The 24424-nt window shown below is 35.1% G+C and overlaps 2 protein-coding genes across 6 annotated transcripts in view; one reads left to right on the forward strand and one right to left on the reverse strand.

Moving 5' to 3' along the window:
* LOC111164158 (uncharacterized) overlaps window positions 1-24424 on the forward strand; it is a 134277-nt gene that overhangs the window by 73818 nt on the left and 36035 nt on the right. Inside the window, exon 12 of the mRNA XM_089906261.1 lies at window positions 1-24424. This exon is cut by the window's right edge and continues 36035 nt beyond it. The gene's annotated coding sequence lies outside the window, so the exon portion shown is untranslated.
* HEATR5A (HEAT repeat containing 5A) overlaps window positions 1-24424 on the reverse strand; it is a 112078-nt gene that overhangs the window by 23618 nt on the left and 64036 nt on the right. For all 5 annotated transcript variants that reach the window (XM_089907561.1, XM_089907560.1, XM_089907559.1 and 2 more), the window contains 9 exons: window positions 19590-19695; window positions 18647-18837; window positions 17190-17349; window positions 14280-14469; window positions 13214-13383; window positions 6986-7124; window positions 4299-4478; window positions 2320-2559; window positions 729-910 (listed from right to left, as the gene is read on the reverse strand). In XM_089907561.1, coding sequence (XP_089763687.1) covers window positions 729-910; window positions 2320-2559; window positions 4299-4478; window positions 6986-7124; window positions 13214-13383; window positions 14280-14469; window positions 17190-17349; window positions 18647-18837; window positions 19590-19695 — 1558 coding nt within the window. The remainder of the gene's footprint in view (window positions 1-728; window positions 911-2319; window positions 2560-4298; window positions 4479-6985; window positions 7125-13213; window positions 13384-14279; window positions 14470-17189; window positions 17350-18646; window positions 18838-19589; window positions 19696-24424) is intronic.

Genomic DNA, 24424 nt, shown 5'->3' on the forward strand with positions numbered 1-24424 from the left:
GCTGCTCAATGCACCAGTCAAAAAAACACCAGTTAAAAAGCTTACAGAGGGCTTCCCTGGTGGTGCAGTGGTTGAGAGTCCGCCTGCCGATGCAGGGGACACGGGTTCGTGCCCCGGTCCGGGAAGATCCCACATGCCGTGGAGCAACTAAGCCTGTGCGTCACAACTACTGAGCCTGTGCTCTAGAGCCCATGCGCCACAACTAATGAAGCCTGTGCATTCTAGGGCCAGCGTGCTGCAACTACTGAAGCCCGCGTGCCTAGAGCCTGTGCTCCGCAACAAGAGAAGCCACTGCAATGAGAAGCCTGTGCACTGCAACAAAGAGTAGCGCCCGCTCGCAACAACCAGAGAAAGCCCGTGCACAGCAATGAAGACCCAACGCAGCCAAAAATAAATAAAATTAAAAAAAAAAAAAGAACAATGCCTATCCCACAGGGTTATTGTTAAAGATTAACTTAGTAAATGAATGTTGATTTTTTTAAAAAGCCCTTTATTCCCCCAAAATTACCAAAAAGGTTTTAATTATGAAAATTAACCTTTAGTGTTATAAAAGACCTATTTTATGTATTATTTTGCTTTTACATGAAGATTTCTTCTTTAAACATATACTGATTATACTGGTGATATATTAGCAGAGATACATACTCATTTACGTATTAAAAGGTGACATGCCAATTAGTTTCACAGACTTTTAATAATAATAAAATTCTCTAGTAGAAAGAGCTTACATTGGCTTGATACTGTTCCAGAATCACATGACCTGGAAACTCTGGTTCTGGAATAGTTGCAAATCGCCGAATAACAACTAACAGTGTTTCAAGGCCAGAAAGACGGAGCTGATCACTGTGATCTGTGGCAGCCATAAAAGCCATGCGAATTAAGTCAGCAAGATGTAGCACCAAAAAGTCATCTGCAATATTAAAAAAAATATTAAGAAAAAGAATACGCTGGAACTAAGATTTATGTTAAGTGATAATTTTTCCTCCTTTTAATTTCATAACCTAGACTTTCTTTTAAGTACTTTTGATTTGATTCACATTTTACTGTTTGTTAAATACAGACTTTAAAGCTGGCTTTACTGCACCTGTGCAAATACTCACATACAAACAACTATCCCAAAGCAAGTAATTATGCAGCTATTCAAAAACAAAGGCAGAATTAGCATCCTTTAAAAGAGTACTAATAGTACCTTCAATAAAAATTTTGTCCAGACTTTCTGACAAAAGTACATTAGAAGGTACTTAGGAGACTGGGTTTTGATGAATTAGGCGGTAATTTAATCATCCTCTTTACATCAAGTTGAGGCTAAAAGACAATGTCCCTTTAAAAAAAGTTTTATGTGGTTCTTTATATGGACTACATTACCTTACTCTTTTGCATGTCCTGCCACACACACAAGTGATAGGAGCATAAAAGTATTTCTAGCTGTGAAATTATAAATGATAATTCTTTTCATGCCTACAACATATTCTTTGGTATAATAATTCTACTGGGGAGAGACATAAGACAATCATTTAACACTGTTCCAACAATAAAATGTTTACAGGTACAACTAACCTTTACCTAAAAAATATGTGAGACTAATTCAAAGAAGTATACTAGTTATAGGTCACACTGAAGAAACCAACTCATCTTAGTAAGTGCCAATTACAGTTTTAATTGGGAGCACAGGAGTCAGTAAGCACCTATATCAGAATAGTGCTCATCACAAATAAGAGACTCAATAAATGCTTACTTGAAAAACAATTAAAATAGAAATACCTAATTCATACTCTCAGACTGACCATAACATCTTGCCTTATGATTCTTTTGTCAGGTAAAGAATATTTCCAAGGCACTGAGAAATAAGCATTGAGTCTTTGAACATATGTGCTTAAGTGATTTTAAAAAATTAGACATTAAACCATAACCCACATGCATTTAGGTAAAAATAATAAAACTGAACAATAAAAGGTCGAAATGGTCTTAAACTCGGTTTACTTTACATTGAGATACATACATTGAGATACATTGAGATTACATATCTTCTAGGTAATATCCTTGAAACCAAAATAATCTATGAGCAAAACTGCTCTAAGTTACAATTCAGAAAATAAAATTTAGAAAATAAAATTTGGCAACTAGCTAATGTACATACTACTTTCCAAGAACATGACTATTCTCTATAAACTTAATATATCACATATGTCCACTAAAGAAAAGTGAATGTGAATTTAAGAAGTTTAATCATTAAAAATGTATTTGAACATTAAAAATATACTATAGGCAGACAGCATTTCAATGTATATCATTTGGTCTTTTCATTATTATGCCACTTACTTCTTGAATCCCTTTTTTTCATTTCTTGTGCTAAAGCGATGTCAAAATGTGCACTGTGTGCATGCTCACACTGGTTAATTATCCTGCAGACACATTCAGCAGCAAAGACTCTTGTAGCCCATCGCGGATTGGTAAAAGGATGAGGTCTGCCATCATTTCTGATGGTCAGAACTGAAGCATCATCCCCTTTATCTCCTTCCTCTTCTTGCATTGTATCCACACAAGTTACAGTTGTAAAATCTTTTATCAAGGGAGAATACACATAATCACAATCAGTTGGAAGATATATTTATAAAGGGACACAATGACTTCAAGTACAGACTAGAATTACTGTTGATCAAAATGACTACTAATAACAGTGGTATCTAAAGAAATGCTAAAAAAACTATTCTTAAAAAATGACAAAGTTGTTAAATTATATTTAAAGTGAAAACTGAACATGATACTAAAATAATTATCAATCCCCTGTATGTAGATGGATATACTTAAGGAAGCTCAGAATTCCCTAGTAGGGAGTGTGGTGGATAGAACTAGAGATGTTGTTTTAACACTGGGGCCTTGAATGAATTTAAGAAGGTTCCTGAACCCACTGAAAATGTCCAAAAATGTTTTTTTCAGTACAGACCCATTGCTGTAATTACAGTCTCAAATTGTCCTGATGGCCAGAGCCATTAAGTAGTAAATTATTTCCCCTTAATATTATACTAGCTGCTAACTTATTAACTGTTTAACTCAACTTAAATTGGAACTTATGCTATAAAACAAACCAACTTGTTTTTCTTAAATTATCTTGTACGTCAACATTTTTTGAGTGTGATACAATAGATAGCAATGATGTTACAAATAAAGTTAAGGCGAACTCCTGTCTTAAAACTGAGAAGTAAAGACTGAAATGTGGGTTTTCCTAATAAGAAGGGATAGAGGCAAACTACAAAGGATAAAGAATAAATGGTGAAATAAAATTGAGCTATTAAAAATTTTTAAAAAGATAGTTAAGATACCAGAAAAGTATAATCAACCTATCTATGCACATATATTTTTTTCTTTTAAAGAAGTCCTTCTAGGTTCTTAAGTAGTGTGGATAGAGGAGAACATTGAAGAAGGAAACATGTAGAGCATAATGGTTGAAAGAGCAGGTATAAATCACTGGAAGAGTACCAAGAAGAACAGAGGCAGACAGAGAAGAATATTTTAAAAAATGCCAGAAATTTTATGGTACCTTTCTTCCTTTCACATAACTCAGAGACCAAAGCTACATTAAATTATAAGGCTTAAGTAACTGAGTTGAGAGCTACTGAAATATTATGAAAAATTAAGATTTTAAAGTCATGTAGGCTAAGGTTTGAATACATCTGTGTGTGTCTTTGGGAAAATTACTTAACCTTTCCAAGTCTTGTTTTCTCTCGTGTAAAATGGAATAATACTGCCTACTCATAGGATGGTTAAAGGATTAAATCATATAAAATATGTACAATACCTGGAACAGAATTGGTTTCTATCCTCTTTCTTCCTCATTCATTTTCTTAGTCCAGGATATAAATTTTAAAGACTCTAACACACTTTCTCACTAATAACACTATTAATATATTTTAAATTAACATTATTAAGAGTAGGGAAACTGGCTTGCTCAAAATGTCATAACTCTTGGTGAGTTTTCTACTAAGTTGATTTGACGCAACACCTCAAATATTTCTCATATGTATGAAAATAAATGATGGGGGTGCTGTAAGTTAGGTCATCCCTTTTATAGCATAAAATAACAATTCTAATTTTTAGTTTGTTTTTCACAGGAAACTCATATAAGACAATTATAAAAAAAAAAAAAGTAGGCTTTTAAGTGTTGGACTGGAATCTCCATTAAAAAAAACAAGCAATTATAACCCAAATATCCAGATTGATAAATTGTCACTAGCAAACAATTTTATATAATGCTCTTACTTTTAATTTTATTATGTTGGCTGGTAATCACCAATACTTACCAGCTGATGCAGCAAGTACATCTTTACAAAGCTTTAACCAAAAGGAGAGTTTATCCACTGCCATAGATGTGAGCATATGGTTTAATGTCTCTTTGATATCATGGCATAATCTCCCATCTGTCTCTTTGTCAAGTAAGGTCAATAAGGCCCCTTCAAGGCCCACTTCTCTGATGTTAGCATCTGACAAGAAGAAAATCGATGATCTAAGTAATACAGAAAACAAAACTGCCATATGAGAAGCACACACATTCAGTAGTTATTAAAATATTACATGCAAATATATTCTAAAGAACTAGTCCAAATATTGCACCTCAACCTACTGAGGTCTATTTTAGTTCACAATTCAAGTTTGGTAATTATTCACAACACTGCAAAGTTATTTTCTATGCAATGTCATTGAAAGATAAATCTTTATTAAGAGTTAACTAATATGTTTTCCTTAAATTAGGTAAACATTTAAACCCAATTAGCATTCAATACTTATAAAAATTTATATGATGTTTCTTGGTATGATTATTTTATCTTTTCTTTAAAGTTAATTCAAATAAATAATCATAATTAAGTTTTACTTATTCTGGTACAAAAGCTTTACATTTATTAACATGAGACTAAAACTCAGACAGAAAACAACTATTGTATGGAGAACAGTGTTTAATTACTGCAACTAAACTACAGTGGATCTGAAGAAGACTACTGAATTAATATAAATTACTACACAATATTCTCACTGCAAAGTAATAAATCATCTCAAAAAAGAAATAAAAACCTTGATCTAGTGTCTATTTCCTCTAATTCTGAAAATGTCAAAAGAACATATACATTTTCTCTTGAAGATTTAACTCATTTGGCAATTATGAAAGCATTTAGTTATAAAGATTATGCTACTATTTTAAAAGAGGAGTTATCTTTTAAAGATCAGAAGGAGGAGGTAGGAATGTTTCTGATTAGGAGTCAGAACAGCCCAATGTAATGTGTGAGTCATGACTGGATCATAAATTTGGATGGGGGTGAGAGGGGTAGGAAAGAGTTTATAAAGGACTTTTTTTTTTTTATAATGGGAAATTTGTGTGAGGACTGTACATTCTATGAAGCTACTAAATTAATGTTGATTTTACTAGGTATGGAAATAACATGTGGTCATGTAGGAGAATGTCCTTGAAAAATGCAAATAAGTATTTAGGGGTGAACCATCATGATGCCTGCAACCTGCTTTCAGATGGTTTGGCACGAGGTTTGTGTGTGTGTGTATATATACTGAGAGATATATAAAATGAGTATCATAAAGGTAGTAGGTGAATCTATGTGTTCACTGCACATTTCTTTCAACTTTTCCATGGGTTTGAGAAAGTACAAAACTTTTAAAAAGGAATTATGTAATGAGTTCTTTACTATAAATTTTTCTCTAATTTTATTTTTGGCTGTGTTGGGTCTTCATTGCTGAGCATGGGCTTTCTCTAGTTGCAGTGGCTTCTCTTGCTGCGGAGCACGGGCTCTCTGCATGCGGGCCTCAGTAACTGTGGCACGCGGGCTCAGTAGTTGTGGCTTTCAGGCTCTAGAGCGCAGGCTCAGTAGTTGTGGCTCATGGGCTTAGCTGCTCTGCAGCATGTGGGATCTTCCTGGACCGGGGCAGACGGGTTCTTAACCACTGCGCCACCAGGGAAGCCCCTTTACTATAATTTTAATCACACAGCTAATTCAATAATTATGTACCAGTACAGTTACATAATAAAATCCTAAAGCAACAAATACAGATAATTCCAGTGGTGAATATAAGTTAAAGGTCACTTTGGGGAGAATACCACACATTAACCATGTTCTGCAACCTGTCTGATGACTACTATAACAGTTCAGCAATGCTGATAAACTCAAGTCAGAGCAAAGGTTTTAATATAATAATAAAACTAATTTAAAGAGCACAGCATGACAGTAAAATATATTATAGATCTGAGAGCTTTAGATATTGGAAAGCTTTATGAAGTCTGAGACCTAGAAGTGTGACAGCACTTGGGAAACTATATACTTTTAAAGTGTAAGATATTATCATTACTATTTTTATAGGCTGTTTGAATTTATATGCATGTTTGAGTTATTCACATAATTTTAAAATGAAGAGACATACTTAAAACAAATCTTACTGGCCAAGAAATCCTTTAATTCAGCTCTAAAATATAAAAAGGGTATAAAAATCCTTTAACTTGAAGCAGATTCATCTATGAGAAATTTTATTGAATGAGATTTAGGGGGAAGAAAGGCGTATATGATAAAATGACTTCAGCGCTAAATCCAGTTTCAATCCATTATTGTGAAAAAACTCGTTTGAAACCAATGGCTCTCAAACTTCAGTACCATTATCATTATTGTAGAAAAATAAGTAAGAGATTGCTGGGCTCTACTGCCAGATTTCTGGCTTAGCAGATTTGGGATGGGGCCCAATAATCTGCATTTCTAACAAGTTCCAAGGTGAGGTGGATGTCGCTGCTGTAGGGGGCCTAAGATTGAGAACCATTATCTAAACCAGTAACATCACTGGGTGGAATGATAATCACTGTTAGCAATTATCACTTGTAGCAGGTTTAAGACATTATATACTAACTTTTAAATTTTGTTTTAAAAACTCATGTTTATATGGAAGATTTAAGATTAAAACAGTCATCTGAGCTGGACATAATACTGATAAAAAGAATTACCTGGAGTCAACTCTTCTCTGCTATCCTTAGCAAGCATAACAGCGTGTTCTGAAACTTCAGCTGCTTCTCTCTGAACAAGCTGACGTAAACAAGCCAGTACTGCTCGTCTCAGTAACAAATAGGGACTACAAAGATTCACCTGAAAAACACCATTTGGGAAGTAAAAGAGCTGAAATTCTTGGTGGCATTCAATACATCTAACAGATATTCACTGGGCCCCTCCTGATTGTGTCCAGCCCAGTGATGGGCTGGACACAATTTACTAAATACACAGAAACTTCAACTATCCTAGCACATATTTTTTATTATACAACTTAGAAACAGCTTAAGGAGTAATACATGTACTTATTAGGCAATATTCATAAACAAATCCAAGCAAAAGCCTCCTGACAATGTTAGAAGACATAAAATTTATATGAGTAAAACAGTTTTGGGAGACAAAAGAGATACAATTGAGAAATAATTTATTTGCAGCTTATATATATGTGCTCATGGAACTATATTATGAATCTCTAAGTAGAAGTTTATACAAATCCATATAAGCACTGTAGCATACTGGTTAAAATGGAGGCTCTGGAGTCAAACTGTCTCAGTTTGAGTCCTAGATCCACGACTTACTAGCTGTGTGACCTTGGGCAAGTTATTTAACCTCTCTGTGTCTCAGTTTCCTCATTTGTTATATGGAGATAACACTACCCCCATCTCACAGGGCTGTTGTGAAGTCAACACAAAGAAACATGCAAAAGTGCTTAGCACAGTACCTGGCAAATAGTAAGCACTCGATAAATGTTAGTTATTATTAATGCAGCGTCTATCAGTAGTAGTTTATTCAGATGCCATACATAGTAAGTAAATGCATTTTCAAATAAAGGCAGAAAGAGTCTTACTCAGAAAACATATTCACCAAAAATGCTCTCTAGAAACAACATTATAGATAGCAAATTTTATACATGTATATCTACTTATATATGAATATACATATATGTACATAGATATGTAAGTGTCTTAGCAATAGAGAATATTTCTGCTCAGAATGATAGGCTCAATACATATTTTTACTGAGAAGTATTTAAACCATGTAAATCTCAATAGGTTGTGTCTACCTAGGGTAAATGATACAATTGGTGATATACCTTAAATGAGCAATTAAAACAAGTCAAAGGTTTCTGGATACCAATTCTTAATGATTTCATAAGTAGAATAAAGCCTAGAGATTTTGAAATTTATTTTGTCCTAACTATGAAAATAAAGACCAGTTTGGTGTGGCTTATGACAATAAATGTCTTATAATAGTGATTTTTCTGAGCAAAATTTTAGAAATAATGGCATAATTCATATATGTGCCTTTAGATCTGGTTTATGTGTCAAAGACAGGACTGAAGTAGGTGAGTCTGCTGAAAAGAGCAGAGGCAAAATTCTGAGGAAAAGAGTACGTAGTGGCAGCTGGTTTGTGATATATGATACATGCAAAGAGAGCTAAATCCTTAATTTTATCAGAAGATAAAAGGCAAGAAAAGTTTGTGAATATATTAGCAGTGAAACATACAGATGAGAACTGCTTTATAAATATGTTCTATTATACCCTCAAGCTATATCATGAACTCAAAAGTGGAAAGACAGGAATGCCATTCACAAAGTCTCAAGGTCATGTCATTCTAGTCATGTTTAAGAACTCTGCTGTTAGAAACTAGTATACAGGATAACAGAGAAGTTAAAATGTAAACGATTAGGTTAATTCATGCCCAAGATTACGGCTATATTTAACAACAATGACAAAAAAGCACTCTATTAAGACAATTTTAAAGAAAAGTTAATAAATCTACTAGTTACTTTAACTGGAGTTTTACAAGCATATAATACAAGGCAGGTGCAGCGTTTATTCAGGCTGGTCAAACAATCTTTTAGAAAAAGCATGCTCAAAAGTACTCTTTACTTGTTTGGTAGAAAAAATATTAAAAGGCCGTCACACAAAGCAAAATGGGACGCTTAATATTTCCATGTCATTCTCCAGCATTTATATTGGGAAGAGGAATAGAGTGGATTAAGGCAAACAAATCAAGCAAGCAAAATACAGAAATTAAATCAAACTGTAATTACAATTCCTTTCTGAAATGAATACATTAAATCAAAATGATGCAAAATTAAGTGCAAGGAGTCAGTGCACCAGCTGGAGAAGGTTAGGGAGGATTTGTTTACATGGGTATTAAATAAACACCATGTAACATGCTATACACACTGGACTTTGCATTAATGGTTAGCTTAAACAAAGAGATGCAGAGGAAAACAAGAACATCTACAACCAAAAAAAAAAAAAAAACACAACACAAAGAAACAGCACTGCAAACCTCAAAAAAAGTTAGGAATCGAGGGTCAGGGACCTACCAACACAGAATTATCCAACAAGATCTCCTGCACAAAAACAAATGACAGACTGGTCATGACAAAACCAAAAGATAAATACTAGGATGACTTTGACAACAGTCAGCTAAGCATTAAAATGTAAATGTTAATAGAGCTATCATTCAAACTGGCTTAGCTTCAGCTTTAAAAAAGATGCCATAAATACTTCATTTTCCAACTTAAAATATGAGTTGAGGTAAGATTTTAAAAACAGCTCAAGATGTAAAGATATAAAAAATACAATAATTTCAAAATGCACATTTGTGTAATTAGGTTTTCCTTTGGAATCTTTCATTAAGCCTCAGTAACATAACCAGAACAAGTAGACATGAGTGTGAAAGGAGTGATCTGGATTACATTCACATGAACAGGTGTCCAGCAAGGGACCAAGTTAATGGTTTACCTCATCACAAGTTAATTATAGATTTCTTATTCTTGGAAGCCAAGTTTTAAAACTGTGAGTAGTCAGAATTGCAAGTGTAGCTAACGCCAAGTTCAGAATGGAAATTAAATAGCATGCAGTTAGAAGAAAACCCTTTGCAGTAAGATTCCTTCCTAATGATTAAATGCATTCTGAATACTCAGGGAGTTTCAGTTAATATGAAAACACTTCATGCTAAAAAATTAAGTTCTATGTAGAAAAGAAACCTGATCATAAAGTTGTTAATAGGAAAGCAAAAGCAATTTTTTAAAATAAATTTATTTATTTTATTTATTTATTTATTGCTGCGTTGGGTCTTGGTTGCTGCCCGCAGCCTTCCTCTAGTTGTTGCAAGTGGGGGCTACTCTTCCCTGTGGTGCGCGGGCTTCTCATTGTGATGGCTTCTCTTGTTGCGGAGCACAGGCTCTAGGTGCGCGGGCTTCAGTAGTTGTGGCACAAGGGCTCAATGGTTGTGGCTTCCGGGCTCTAGAGCACAGGCTCAGTAGTTGTAGCACACGGGCCTAGTTGCTCCACGGCATGTGGGATCTTCCAGGACCAGAGCTTAAACCCATGTCCCCTGCATTGGCAGGTGGATTGTCAACCACTGTGCCACCAGGGAAGCCCCAATCTTCTTACTACAGGGCATACTTTAAAATACAATAATAAATTTAGAATAAAAGCTTTACTAATCAAAATATTAAGATACAAAATTAACACAAGTTTTGATAACACAAAATTGCTAGTGATAGCAATTTTTTTTTTTTGCGGTATGCGGGCCTCTCACTGTCGTGGTCTCTCCCGTTGCGGAGCACAGGCTCCGGACACGCAGCCTCAGCGGCCATGGCTCACGGGCCCAGCCGCTCCATGGCATGTGGGATCTTCCCGGACCGGGGCACGAACCCGTGTCCCCTGCATTGGCAGGCGGACTCTCAACCACTGTGCCACCAGGGAAGCCCGTGATAGCAATTTTTGAATTTAATTTCTGTATAAGAAAATCCATTTTATAGCTTAAGTATTATGAGTAACATGAATAAGACCTGTAATTGTTACTTCTGATTTTCTCAGTTGCTCTGAATGTACCTTAAAAAAAAGATCTGAGAACAGTCTCTGTTCTTCTTTGTATGTAACCTTCTCAGTCTGGTAAAAGAAAAGAGTACCGAATTTGATCAGATCTAATTCACAATGAATTAGTAGTTATTCTTGCTTTTTATTTCTCAATAAACTTTACTTAATAAATGAATTCATGTATCAGTTAAAGAAGAAATTTTAAAAGGGTATTAATGGAAATTTTCTACTATGGTTCAAGAAGAAAAAATGGCAGTATTGTTTTTATTTATTTAGGCTATGTTGTGTCTTCGTTGCTATGCACGGGCTTTCTCTCTAGTTGTGGTGAGCGGGGGCTACTCTTCATCGCAGTGCATGAGCTTCTCATTGCAGTGGCTTCTCATTGCAGCGCACGGGCTCTAGGCGTGTGGGCTTCAGTAGTTGTGGCTTCCAGGCTCTAGAGCGCAGGCTCAGTAGTTGTGACGCACTGGCTTAGCTGCTCCGTGGCATGTGGGATCTTCCCGGACCAGGGCTCGAACCCGTGTCCCCTGCATTGGCAGGCGGATTCTTAACCAGTGCGCCACCAGGGAAGTCCCAGTGTTGTTATATTTAAATGGAGAGTAGAAAGTTAGATCGACTTGCAAAGTAGTGAGTATTTTTCAGTAATTGGTATTGGCAATTGTTCTTCAAATATAAAGAGCAATATTCCTGGGGAAAAGTTGCTGAATGATAAAGGTAAAATTCTTTTCCAGTAAGTGCTGTTTTCTCTAATACATGTTTAACCCAAACAGAAACCAAAGTTTCTATCAGAAATGTTAGTTACGTCCTCTCTTTAAGAGTCTTACATAATTATGACTATGAAAATCAATATGGAGATAAATACAATTCTATATTTAAGTTACATGTTAAGAAAATAAAAACAATTACAATTTACTGAGTGGTTATTAAGTGCCGAGGACAAGTGCATTTATAGACGGCATCTTGTGTAATCCTCGTGTTTTACAGACACGATAACTGAGGCTGAAGGAGGTTATGGGACGTCCCTAAGGCCACATAGCTAGGAGGGAGCAGAGCTAAGAGGGTCCATAACTACAAAGTCAATATGAAATAATGAAACGAGGACTGGACAAGGAGTTCAGAAACCTGGATTCTAGGCTTAGAGCTACTATTCCCTAGGTATGTTACCTTGGGCAAAATATTTCACTTTCTGGTCTTCAGTTTATATTTTTATTGAGAAGGTTGGTTTTACTGATTTTTGAGGTTCTTTCAAGGCCTGAAATGCATATTTTGTCTTAAGCTTGAAAATGAAAGGTCTGTCTAAAGTAATGATTCTCAACTGTCATGTTACTAAGGGGAGTGTGCTGTGAACATTACAGGGGCAGAAAAAGTAGAAAAGCAAAGGTGTCAAGTTTTTTGATTTTGTTTTTTTTTTAATTTTATTTATTTAATTTTGGCTGCATTGGGTGTTCGTTGCTGCGTGCGGGCTTTCTCTAGTTGCGGCGAGTGGGGGCTACTCTTCGTTGCGGTGCATGGGCTTCTCATGGCAGTGGCTTTTCTTATTGCAGACCACAGGCTCTAGGTGCATGGGCTTCAGTAGTTGTGGCACATGGGCTCAGTAGTTATGGCTCGCAGGCTCTAGAGCGCAGGCTCAGTAGTTGTGGTGCATGGGCTTAGTTGCTCTGTGGCATGTGGGAATCTTCCCGGACCAGGGCTCGAACCCGTGTCCCCTGCATTGGCAGGCGGATTCTTAACCACTGTGCCACCAGGGAAGTCCCCAGTGTCAAGTTTTAACTCCAAGTGTAACTCAACTTTTTCAGGCAAGTCCAGATAGAAACTGGTGATGCTCAAGGTAAATCTTAAAAACCACTAATGATTATGAACCATCTCATCAGAACTTTTTTACTGATCACCTTCACCTTTCTATATTCATTAGACACACTATTAGAACCCAGATATTGATGCATATGCTGGTAGAATATTAAGGAAAAATATTATTTGCCCATCTGGGATGAAAAGAACTTTATATGTAATAATTTGGGAAAGAGGAAGAAGAAGAAGTAGGAAAAAATAGATGTTACCACATAAATATTTCCAGGTCCTATAGCATTATATACTACCTGTGATATTAGCACTCAGTATGTCTTTACTGATTAACGAATCAATATTCCAAATACTAAGTTCAACATTAACGGAAAAAAAATGAATCAATATATGAGAGGTTTAAGATATGATTATATGAAGTTGCCCCCCACCACCCAAAAAAGACCAGAACTGAGGGAAAATAGCTATTGTACAGTCTAGAGAATAATTAAATTTAAATTTCCAATAATAGAAACTAAGAACATATACAATTTTATACTCACACAGAGGCAGCTGACCAGGCTAGACAAGTTGACATGTCGTGGAGCAAACATGTGAAGCTGCTGAAGGCATGAGATGGCCTGAGCTTGGACAAGGCAGTCTGGGTTATCTTGCATCACTGCACAACCCAACAGACAGGAAGTCCTTAGGGTAGAAACGGAAGTACTGTTACCTAAAATGAAAGCAGAAAACTTTTAACAATTGGTCTATAAAATCATTACCCTTTAAACATATATTGCTGGGCTTAAAATTTCTTTTTTTCCCCCATCTTAAACTTAAGGTTCTGTGAAGTAAATTTCTCCTACAAAAGCAGGGATAATCCAGGTTATAGATTTTTAGATTATGTTAGTTAGTTTCAGTCTGAAAGATTTATGGTAACACAAATGATTAGGCAAAGAAGAACCTAAGACTATCTGCAGTTTACATCAAATTTTCATGAAAAGTAGAATTAGAAAGTGCTAATAAACTTCACCCTGCTTGTATTAGTTGAGAGTTGCTTTCATATATTAAAATCATGTACTTTGCATCTGAATAGATCAGAATAACTGAGTTTTGGGGCTCTGTCATTTATATCTTAAAAGAGATAGAGTTCTTTAAACTATTCCATTTCATGTCTGTCATTTTACTGGTTAAGGAAAGCATTTTTAGGACATATCTAATCTTTCTAAATATGGTACTCCTTATCTTTTCAAGGTAAGAAAAATAAGACTAGCATTTATTTTAACAAAATATACGGAGCACCTACTATGCGCCAATCACAAGGGTTTTTCACATTTTCTCTTATTTGATAGAAGAGGAAACTAAAGCTTAGAGACATGAGGATTTCCCCAAAGTCACCCAATTAAGTAATGGTGAAGCTTAGATTAAGTTTCTATGTTTTTTCTATCATGTCGTCATCCAGGAGTCAAAGTCTTCCCAAGACTGTTCTCAACATTCTGCCCATATATCTGAAAAGAGCATTCCGCTAAACTTCACTTTATTGAGAAACGTTTGAGTCAATAATAGGAACTGAATTCATTTTTACGCGTATATTTTTATGTAAAACATCACAAAAGCAGCTATGCATACCTTGTAGTTCTGGACCCAGTGTAGTAATAAGGGCATTCAAACAGCGACCAAGGCTTTGGTGAACTTCAGCATGAGTAGGAGGCACATTTAACAACAACATAATAATAAGAGACAGGGTTGGTTCTGCATGTGTGTAATAGAGTGGGCCAGCAGAATCAATTATCAATGAGAGAGAATGCAGTGCCCAGGTCTGTGAAGACAGAGAAAAACAATTTAAAATGTTATAGCAGCATTAAGAAACATAAAACACAATGAGTTTTTCTTTTGTTGAAGCAAGTGATAATGTAATAGCACAGTAAAGTATTTGTGTGTTATTACTAACTTGGAGAGAGAAATGGAGAACTTCAGGAGTTTTAAGAAAATTTTTCTCTTTAAATATCCAGTAAAAAACAATCGAGAGACAAATGCCTAATTTAGAATGGCATATGTGCATATATCTCAGCACTAAGAATTCCATACAGTGTTTGGTTCTTTAGCTAAAAGCTTGAACTAAATCTGGTTTGTTGAGAACTGTTTAATGTTTAATCTATATAGAAAATGAAAATTCAAGTTTTTAAAAGATTCAACAATATCTACAACTACATGCAACAATTACAGACAAATCTCTTGAACACAGTGTTGAAGAAAGCCAGACATAAAAAAGTACATACCATATTATTCCATTGATATAAAGTATAAAAGCAGGCAAAACTAATACATGCTGTTGGAAATTAGGATAGTGGTTATCCTTGGTGGGACAGGTAGTAACTAGAAGAGAACATGAGGAGAGTGTTTGGGGTATTGATATTGCTCTGTTTCTTGATCTAGGTGCTGGTTACATGGTGTATTCAGTTCCTACACTTTATTCACAGAGATGCACACTTCTAACAGGTGCAGTGTTATAAGTATATAAAAATAAATATATTTATAAATATAAATATTATAAATATTTATATTTATAAAACAAATATACATGTTATATATAAATATGTATTTATATATTAAACAAAATGCCTTTGAGCCAAATCTTGCCTGCCACCTATTTTTAGAAATAAAGTTTTGTCGAAACACAGTCATGCTCATCTGTTTACATATTATTTATGGCTGCTTTCCTGCTATAATGGCAGAATTGAGCAGTTGACAGAGACTGTATAACATGTAAGGCCTAAATAATTTACTACCTGGCCCTTTATAAAATAAGTTTGGCAACTCTGGTTCAAACAAGACTGGCCATACACTGATAACCACTGAAGCTAGATGATGGGTGTAAGAGGTTCCTTATAGCATGTTCTCTACTTTTATGTATGCTTGAACTTTTTATAACAAGAAGTATCTGAAGAGTCCTCCTTTTTGGAAATCAACTGAGAAACTTTTACCCCTCTTATCAATAGATGTATACGAAAAGCTTACAGTACTTTAAATGCTACAAAAATGAACTCCCATTAGGTGAGAGATAGCAGCAGTCAAGAAGAGTCAGATTTGATGACACTGGATGCCATGGAAAGAACAATTTAAATTAATCAACAAAAGATAGTCAATATAAAAGGATGTGTGTTCAGAACAGACTTCTTGAAGGGGAAAAGGAGAAATATAATAAACAGAAGCAAAAAGTACTGTACTAAAGGAATGAAGAAGAAAGAATGGAACACCTTATAAATCAACTCAAGTAACAGATGATGTGAAAAAAAGAAAACTATTAGTAATATGGTAACTCAAGAATGAAAGCCGTGTTGGATGTTGAAGTTTAACAGGAAGGTGGTTAAACTGGATGTTGGAATACTAAAAAATGTGGATTATCAGAAAGGAATAGAAACAGAGGAGAGCAATAGGAAAAACATTAAGTGCAGATACGAGAATGACATGTGTGGGAGGAAAGTAGGAAGATCAGCTTAGGAGAAGACCAGTACTTTGGGTTAATAACAGAGAAAGTTTCTGGATCAGTTGATGGGACTTCAATGAGAAGTTGATTTAAGAAGCAATATGCAGGTCTTCCCTGGTGGCGCAGTGGCTGAGAGTCCGCCTGCCGATGCAGGGGACACGGGTTCGTGACCCGGTCTGGGAGGATCCCACATGCCGCGGAGCGGCTAGACCCGTGAGCCATGGCCGCTGAGCCTGCGTGTCCAGAGCCTGTGCTCCGCAACGGGAGAGGCCCACATACCAAAAAAAAAAAAAAAAAGAAGCAATATGCAGTTTCCCCAGCTTTTCATTAAGGAAGTGGCAAGATGAAAATCTTTCAGGAAAACATTTTTGGCTTCACATCTAGGGAGAGTTGAAAAGAAAAGAACTTAAACATAAAGTGACCAGGTAGGAGACTACTGTAGTAATTAGGGACACACAGGGGGGACAGAGATACAATAAGGGGATTAAAAAAGCAGGAAGAGTAACAATCATTCAAGATGTGATTAAGATATCAGGAGAATGATGATTGACAGAAATGGGTAAGATATGTATAATAATATGGTAAAGTGGTTAAGAACATGAGTTCAGAGTCCATGACTTATGTTCTTCACCTGACTCCACGATATATTAGTTTTTTAGCTGTGAGCAAGTACTTAGCTTCTATAAGCCACAGTTTTCTTTCTGTATAATGGGAATATACATACTAGATTACTGTAAGGATTAAATATGTTCATATGTTTAGAAGAATGTAATACAATGCATGGTACCTGTTAAGCTCTACAAAACAGTAGACGTTATTTTAAGATGGAAGGGAGATCCATTTTCAGAAAATGATATTGAATTTGACTTTAGACAATGCGTATGAAGTAAAGATACTGAATTTGAATTTTAAAAATCCATCGAGGTTAACAATGGCTTTGATTTTATTATGGAGCAAGAATTATTTTATAAATTAGTAATGGTCAATAAAAACATAATCTGCATTATCTACAAATCAAGAATTTCAAGGAAGGTATCACATGAAGTACTTACCTGCACATCAGGAGAAGTGCTGTCCTGAGATAAAGTGTAAAGGATTCCAACACAAGAATTCAAATGTTGAGAAGAACTTATTCCTCCCAAGTACCTATGTAGGGATCCCAAAGCCAATGAGTGTCCTGTTCTGGTAACTGCGTCCCTTGCTGATTTCAGTCTGTGATTATGGAAACAAAAGGAAATGACAATTACTGAAACAAAACCAATGCATGCATGCTGTCACTTAGGCAAACTTGCTGTATGAAGAGTTGCAAAATTCAGAAATATATTTACCGTTAACTGATAAAAAAATTCTGAAATAACCTGAAAGGTATCTTTAAAAGAAAAAATTTTAAATAAAAATGTCTTTACCATTATTAACAATTATTTAAATATAAGCAATTTCAATGTCTCTCAGAAATACACACACACTAAATTCATATGGCAGGCATTATTACTTTATCATTAAGTTATACTTTAAAAACTCTCATTGCTGAGATACTCTAATTCCATATAAAGAGAGTTCCAACTCAAGAACTTTGATTTAAAAATTAAATATAGTAAGAGAACTCATTATTTATTAGGAGTTTTCTTATGAATTGTATACTAGTTTAAGCGCTTTATATTTGGTCCTTTAATCTGCTCAACAATCTTGAGATTCACACTACTGATATTATCAGTTCCTTTTAACAGATGAGGAAATCAAAGTGACTTAGTCATTTTAGCCAAAGTGACTCTTACAAAGTAACCAACTATTAAATGGAAGAGTTGGGATTTGAACCGAGTTAGTAATCTGACATCAGACGTTGAGCTCATAACCAAATCAAGATACACATATTCAATAGACTAGAAGGTGAAAGCGCTGCCTGCATTACTACCACCACTAATGATACAGCTTTATATATATATAACTAATATAACCATGAACTTTATTTGCAGTTGTTTTATTTTTTCATACTACTTTCATGTTTATTATCTCATTTACCTTAATATTCTTAGTAAGCAGGGTAGCATTAATAACCTTCTATATGAAATAGAGGAAAACTGGTTGAGAGGATTAAGTAACATGCTCATGGTTACAAAGCTGGTAGAAACAAAAATATAGTTTATGTTTCCTGACCTGCAGCCTTCTCTCTTTCCATTAGGTTGTTCTTACTACCTATCATCTATATTTAACATGATAAAACTCCATAAGCTTCTTACTCCCAGAGTCCACTGATGGCCTATTACATAACTCATATAGATAGTGATCTTTCTCATATTAAAAACTAAAGCCAAACAACTAGTAATAGTTTTATGTTCCAAAACAAGCAGGCCAAGGCGGGGTGGGGGCGAGTTCTCCTTTATTTTAAAGTATATTTCTCAATTTTTTAAAGTTAATTATCAGAATGAAGTTTCATAAGTTCCAACAAACCAACAAGCCACACCCAGTTTTGACACATAGTCCATGAGTATTAAGTAAGAAATTCACTTACTTGTCAAAGCTAACTTGAGCTAATACAGCAGTAAAAGCTCCATCATCAACCACTTGGGCTAATCTAGCCCATGCCTCTGCAGCTGCACATCTCAAGAGGGGGCTGGGACTTTCTAAGGCTCCCATCACCAATGCGAGGACAGGTCTTCTCATTTCTTCTGGACCCAAATGTCCCTTAGAGCCAGCCACATACTGAAATATGTAAAAAACAATCCAAACTTGCAACTCTAGTAAATTCTCTTATCCAGTTTGGAATGTATATTCTGGTTAACCAAATATGTTCATATTTGGTGATTACTCCTTTAAAAAAAAATCAGAATACCAAAATCCACAGTAAACATACATCATTTTTCTCATGAAGTACTTTAGAATTTTAAACCTCCAGGCAAACAATATGGTAATCAATTATCACTGTAGTATGTGTTCAGAAGAACATTAATAGGGATTTCCATAAAATAAATGATCAATGAAGCCTATTATATTTTACTTAGAAACCATCAGCCATAAATGCAACAATGAGCCAGATTTGGTCCATAGGCCATAGTCTGACAATCCCAGATCTGGGATATTAGGGTTGGTAGGTTAAAGCATGGTTCTAAGCCAAGATTATAAGTTTGATTTCTGACTAACAAGTTTTATATGGAGAAAAAATAAAAGGGGAGGGACTTCCCTGGCGGTCCAGTAGTTAAGACTCTGTTCTTCCAATGCAGGGAGCACGGGTTCGATCCCTGGTAAGGGAACTGAGATCCCACATGCCATGCAGTGTGGCCAAAAAAAAAAAAAAAAAAAAAGGTAAAAGGGGAATTACAAATCCTGAAACATTAAGAGAAATCGGGAGGGAAAAACCAGCCCTTTAAAAACACCTTCCCCAACCTACTTAGTTGGCCATACATTAGGGGAAAAAAATAATAAAGCAAACGTGAATTTTTAAAAAACAGAATTACCTTCAAGAAACTAGAAACTGAAGAAACAACATGTAACTGAACTACTTGTTGACGAGCTCCTTTTGTATGCTTTATACTGTCCAAAAGCTGTTCCAGTATGAGAAGCCTAAAATCAGAAACAAGATTTAAAGATAAAGTAAGTCAAAGGACAGTACTGAGTATCCACTACAAATTTGTTTTGTTGCATTTTGTTGGAACTACTAAAATGACATAAACTGTTGTCAAACACACTGAAGCATTTTAGGAAATGAAAATATATCACAACCAATGCAAAAATATTTTGATTTTGTGTCATTATGACCGTGGGGGAGAAGCATTATTTTGTGAAGAAATAACAACAAATGTATCACTTAATACAGATTTACCCAGGCAAATTCAGCTATTTCAGCAACTATTTTCTAAACAAATATTTTGAAAGTCACTTGCGTCAACATTTTTGCTCTTAATAACAGGACATACTGGATTCAAATACATTCCTTCATTTTAAAGGTAGCACTGACTTCAGATAATGAGAAGCAGCACAGCCTTTCGAACCCCAACCATACCTTAAACATGTACTTGGGATCATACTATATATAACACAGTTTTTACACTTGCTTTTCTCACTTAACATTACCTCTTTAGCACTTTTCAAATCATTTTTATTCTTTGATAATTTTCAGGAAGCCAAATTTTACTACACACATACTACAATTTATTCAACCATTCTCCTACTGGTGGACAGCAAACTTCTTATTTTCACAATTCTAACTATGATGAATATATGCACATTACTTTTGGTGTGGGGTTGAATGTGTCCATGGGTTTTAATGTAGCTTCCATAAATTGTTTTCCATGTCCTTTTTTAAAATCCATTTGTTGAGATTAAAAATATGTAACCATGAAATAAATCACCCCATTTTTTCCCACCAATTTCTCTTTAGAAACATTGCTTCAGAGCTCTGAACTTCCTTTCCCCCCCCTTCTCTCCCTTTAAATCAGGAAAACTGAAATAATTTTTAAGAATACTTCTTCCATTATGAACTATCTTGATGGTAGGCATAGACCTTATAATTGATCTCCATCTCTCTAGTATCTGGGTTTGTCATGTAGTCAGCAGTCAAATGTGCTTGTTGAACAATATAAAGGACAGCTGCACCCAGTGAGTGAAAACAGGGCATGACTGGCTGAAGATAGCACATGGGTATACTTTTACTCAACTCTAACGTACTTGCAATAGTATCTCTGAGCCTGTAACTAAACCTCTATCACTCTGGTGAGGCCACAAGACCCAAATACAGTTTTGTTCCAAATGACAATTCTGTTATCAAAACAGAATAGATATGGGTATTGTGCTTTAAAAAACCCAGCTGTGGAAGAAGTTAAGTCAGAAAAAAGGGAAGGTGTGAAGTTAACATGTGTATGACTTGAGGAAAGCAATATACATAAAATCAACTCAGAGAATATAATAAACATGGTGGATCACTAAAAATTTGGGGAAAACCCACGGTAACTCTAAGTAGTCTATTTAGTTAAATATTTATTTCCTTATTTCAAGGTTAATTCTGTTCATCATAATAAACCTGAAAAACTCAGAAAAACACAGGAAAGAAAAATAAAATTCACCCATAATCCCACCATCTGGAAAGAGCCACTATTAACATTTGGCATCTTTGTTTTAGTCTCTCACCGGTCCCGTTTCCACCCCAGGTATATGGATATCATTTTTAGAAAACTGGGATCACAGTGTATACACTTTATTAGTAACTCTTTTTCATTTCCCTAAACATTAATCCCATCTTATTAATTACTGCATTGAAATAATTTTTTTTCTCTTTTTTCTCTTGGCCTCCTGTGATATTTCTTTTTTATTTTAATTGAAGTATAGTTGATGTACAATATTATATGTTACAGGTGTACAATATAGTGATTCACAATTTTTAAAGGTTATACTTAATTTATAGTTATCTAAAAATATTGGCTATATTCCCTGAGTTGTACAGTATATCCGTGTAGCTTATTTTTTACGTAATGGTTGGTACCTTTAATTCCCTCCCCCTATATTGCCCCTCCCCCTTCCCTCTCCCCACAGGTAACCACTAGAGGGTTCTCTGTATCTGTGAGTCTGCTTTTTTGTTATATTCACTAGTTCATTGTATTTTTAGATTCCACATGTACTGAAATACTTTTAAATAGCTATTAGTATTATATAATCTGGCAATACAATACCTTATTTACCCAGTTCCCTAGTTTGGGACATTTAGGCCATTTCTAATTTTTATTATAAATAACATGATTAATGTATCATATAAAAGTTTTTTCTGCCTATTTTCCAAGATTATATTTAAGTCATTATGTTTCAAGAATACATTTATGCCCAAATTGCCTGCAGGAAGAAAAATTAAGGATAACCATATGGTTATTAGCCTTATGAATTTAAAACCTAAAACATCATTATTAGATCACATCCTAGTCACCTGCTATAATGGAACTGTGTCATGTTGAAAGTAGTAAAAATACTTAAGGTTAGAGCTTGAGAATTTTGTTACATTATAACAAAACCTGACCTGTACTATTTTCTTGCCCACATTCATGGGCCAAAGATTGTAAATGAGACTACAAGAGCCCAAAATATTTTTCTCCACCCTTTACCCCCAAATTCTGACAGAGATCACAACAAAACATTCTGAATCTTCAGGAAGATGGAGATGACCAGTTTTCAGTAATACTGAATTGGTATTCCTAAGTAGTATCAATTATAACATATAATTATTAGTTCAGAATGAAATTAGATATTAAAAGTTTTGAGTCTGGATGAAATAAAAACACATAGGTAACCGAGTAAACAGCAAAGACATAAAATTTGAAAATGCTGATTTACCTTACTTATATTTTCAGAGAGGGTGTATAATGGTGAAAATTTTCACTACTGAGAATTATAACTATCCTTTCCCTCTCTCTTCATCAACTCACAATCTACATTATTTTATAGCATTTTTAGTAGTGGTTCTTAAACCTGGCTGTACACCAGAATCACCTAAGGAGTTTTTAAAAATTTCAGTGCCCAATGTAGTATGCATACCATTACTATTAAGTCAGAATCTACGTTTTAAAAAGTTGTCCCAATGATTGCAATGTACAGTCAAGGGTGAAACAATCTTCAGGTGAATTAAGTAATTCATTCTTTGCAACTAGGTGCAAAATATATTGAAAAGTAACCATAAACAACACATACACAAGATCAGTAATAACTTCTTCTCTGTGTAAAATATCTTGATATTCCAGAACTTTAAACATTTTAGTGCTTTAAAATTATCGATGCGAAGTTCTCTTACTTTTAGAATCCTATAGTCAAAATAAAGATAATTAGGGACTTCCCTGGTGGCACAGTGTTAAGAATCCGCCTGCCAATGCAGGGGACACGGGTCTGAGCCCTGGTCCGGGAAGATCCCACATGCTGCAGAGCAACTAAGCCCGTGCGCCACAACTACTGAGCCTGCGCTCTAGAGCCTGAAAGCCACAACTACCGAGCCCGTGTACCACAACTACCAAGCCTGCACTCTAGAGCCCGCGAGCCACAACTACTGAGCCTGTGTGCCGCAACTACTGAAGCCGGCATGCCTAGAGCCTGTGCTCTGCAACAAGAGGAGCCACCAAAATGAGAAGCCCGCGCACCACAACGAAAGGTAAGCCCTGCTCATCGCAACTAGAGAAAGCTCACGTGCAGAACGAAGACCCGATGCAGCCAAAAACAAATAAATAAATAAATTTAATAAAAAATAAAGATAATCAACTGATTTAAAGACAGTTTAATTTCTAAGTACATAAATAAAATATGAAAAACCTATTTCTAAATCTTAGGACAACGTCATGTTAACTACAAGAGTTTCTTTTAAACTGTTTAAACACGAAGATAACCACGATAACAAAATGCTTTAAAATATTCACTTGTTGTTGAATACAGGTACTTTGATTAAGATATTTCTTCTCTAGAAATGCAAATCTATGGCCCAAAGAAGAAAGGTCTGCCATTTTAAACAAGTATCATACCTAGGATAACAGGAAATTAGAAACTTAACTTTCCTATCTATGTTTCTCTGTGGTGCTCTAAGGGCACCCACTGGAGACTGCTGATAGTTGCTGAATCTGGGATCCTGCCAGACAACTTCCTTTAAAATTCTCCAAACCACTGCCTACTATTTTTATTCAGTTAGAATCCAAACAGAATGTTTTGCTTTCACCAGGTATCAACTTTTTTATTAAAACAAACAAAACCTCTCCTCCCTTGAATATTCATTCTATATATTATTTTCATCCAGGTGGAATAAAAAGAAATTTGGCACGTTTTAAAGTTTATTAAACTTTAAACAACAGAAATAAGAAACTATTTCCTTGAGACTGTAATTAGGCAATATATCTGGGAGAAATAAAAAAAAAAAGAAAACCAAAAAAACCCCCCACGTTCTTTAGGAGAGTAATAAAATCAATTTGTTAAAAGGAAAGCTTCTAAGAAGTATACTTTTCTTTTTCACTTCTTATCTGAGACCTACCAAAAAGAGTTTAGTGGAGTCATTTAAAAACATGCTTAATTTAAATCTTTTGCCCACAAGGCTACCCCTGTTCCATCTACTGTAGTTACTGCTGTATTAATCCAAATTATTTTAAACTGTATGCACTAGATAATAGTACAGTTACAGACTAGTACAAATCTCATCCTCTCCATCAATTCTTCTTTGAAAATTCCAGTTCACTGTGATTCTCCTCTCATCTTTTAGTGCTATAGCATTCATTTATAATTTAGTCATATATTGTCTTAAAGTACAACCCAAACTTTATAGTTACAGTATACACAGTGA

The sequence above is a fragment of the Delphinapterus leucas genome, chromosome 2, assembly GCF_059928025.1.
Source record: "Delphinapterus leucas isolate spDelLeu-1000000601 "Yukka" chromosome 2, BTC_Dleu_Yukka2, whole genome shotgun sequence".
NCBI lineage: Eukaryota > Metazoa > Chordata > Mammalia > Artiodactyla > Monodontidae > Delphinapterus > Delphinapterus leucas.